Below are 737 nucleotides of genomic sequence, written 5' to 3' on the forward strand. Positions count from 1 at the left end.
TATATTTAAATAAGTGCTGAGTTTGTCAGTTGTAGGTGTGTGGTAAGCAAATATTTATTGTTTGTTTGTGTGAATGAGTTAAAGAGCAGAAACTATTTCCTCAAATCTTCATTTTAAACAATGTGCACCTTCATGTTTTCAGAGATGTTGCATAAAAACTTTCCGGTGGTTTTCTTTTACGACTTTTTGTCTCTTACTTGAGTCATCAGTGTTTCATCATCCAGTTTTGACAAGAACACAGCTGAAAGGTGTGTTCTGTGTAAACTAATCATCATTTGATAAGTGTGGATTCCTTCCACGCCTCGCAGGCCTACCTGTCCAGAGATGAGGCCCAGGCCATGATCGCCCGCATCCTGGCTGAGAAGGACGCCCTGAGGAGTCAGCTGGTGGAGCTCCAGGAGACGGTCTTTCAGTCCGAGCGCGGCTCTGATGTACGTCAGCACACACAAACATGACCCCCACAGAAACAGCTACAAACACTTCTAACCTGCTGCTCCGTCCACAGAAGAAGAAAATCAGCTGGCAGAACCCGTCACCCAACAGTGAGGAAGACCCGCCTCCAGCTCGACGAAGACTCCGCCGCATGGATGCACTCAACCCGGCGTCTATGAGTGAGGTGACTGGGGGGTTTAATGCTTGATAAGAACATTACAGACCTACAACAGAACAGATACTCAGTTGTCCTTCACTTTGCTTCATACAAGGGTCTGGACTCGCTGTACAGAGAAGTGATTCTT

At 46.3% G+C, this 737-nt stretch overlaps 1 protein-coding gene across 1 annotated transcript in view; it reads left to right on the forward strand.

The window, feature by feature from the left end:
• LOC106511797 (caspase recruitment domain-containing protein 14) overlaps nt 1-737 on the forward strand; it is a gene marked incomplete at both ends in the record, with an annotated part of 4,568 nt that overhangs the window by 1,716 nt on the left and 2,115 nt on the right. The window contains 2 exon segments of the mRNA XM_014000532.1: nt 309-431; nt 506-616. Coding sequence (XP_013855986.1) covers nt 309-431; nt 506-616 — 234 coding nt within the window.

This window comes from Austrofundulus limnaeus, unplaced genomic scaffold (assembly GCF_001266775.1).
Source record: "Austrofundulus limnaeus strain Quisiro unplaced genomic scaffold, Austrofundulus_limnaeus-1.0 Scaffold3234, whole genome shotgun sequence".
Classification (NCBI taxonomy): domain Eukaryota; kingdom Metazoa; phylum Chordata; class Actinopteri; order Cyprinodontiformes; family Rivulidae; genus Austrofundulus; species Austrofundulus limnaeus.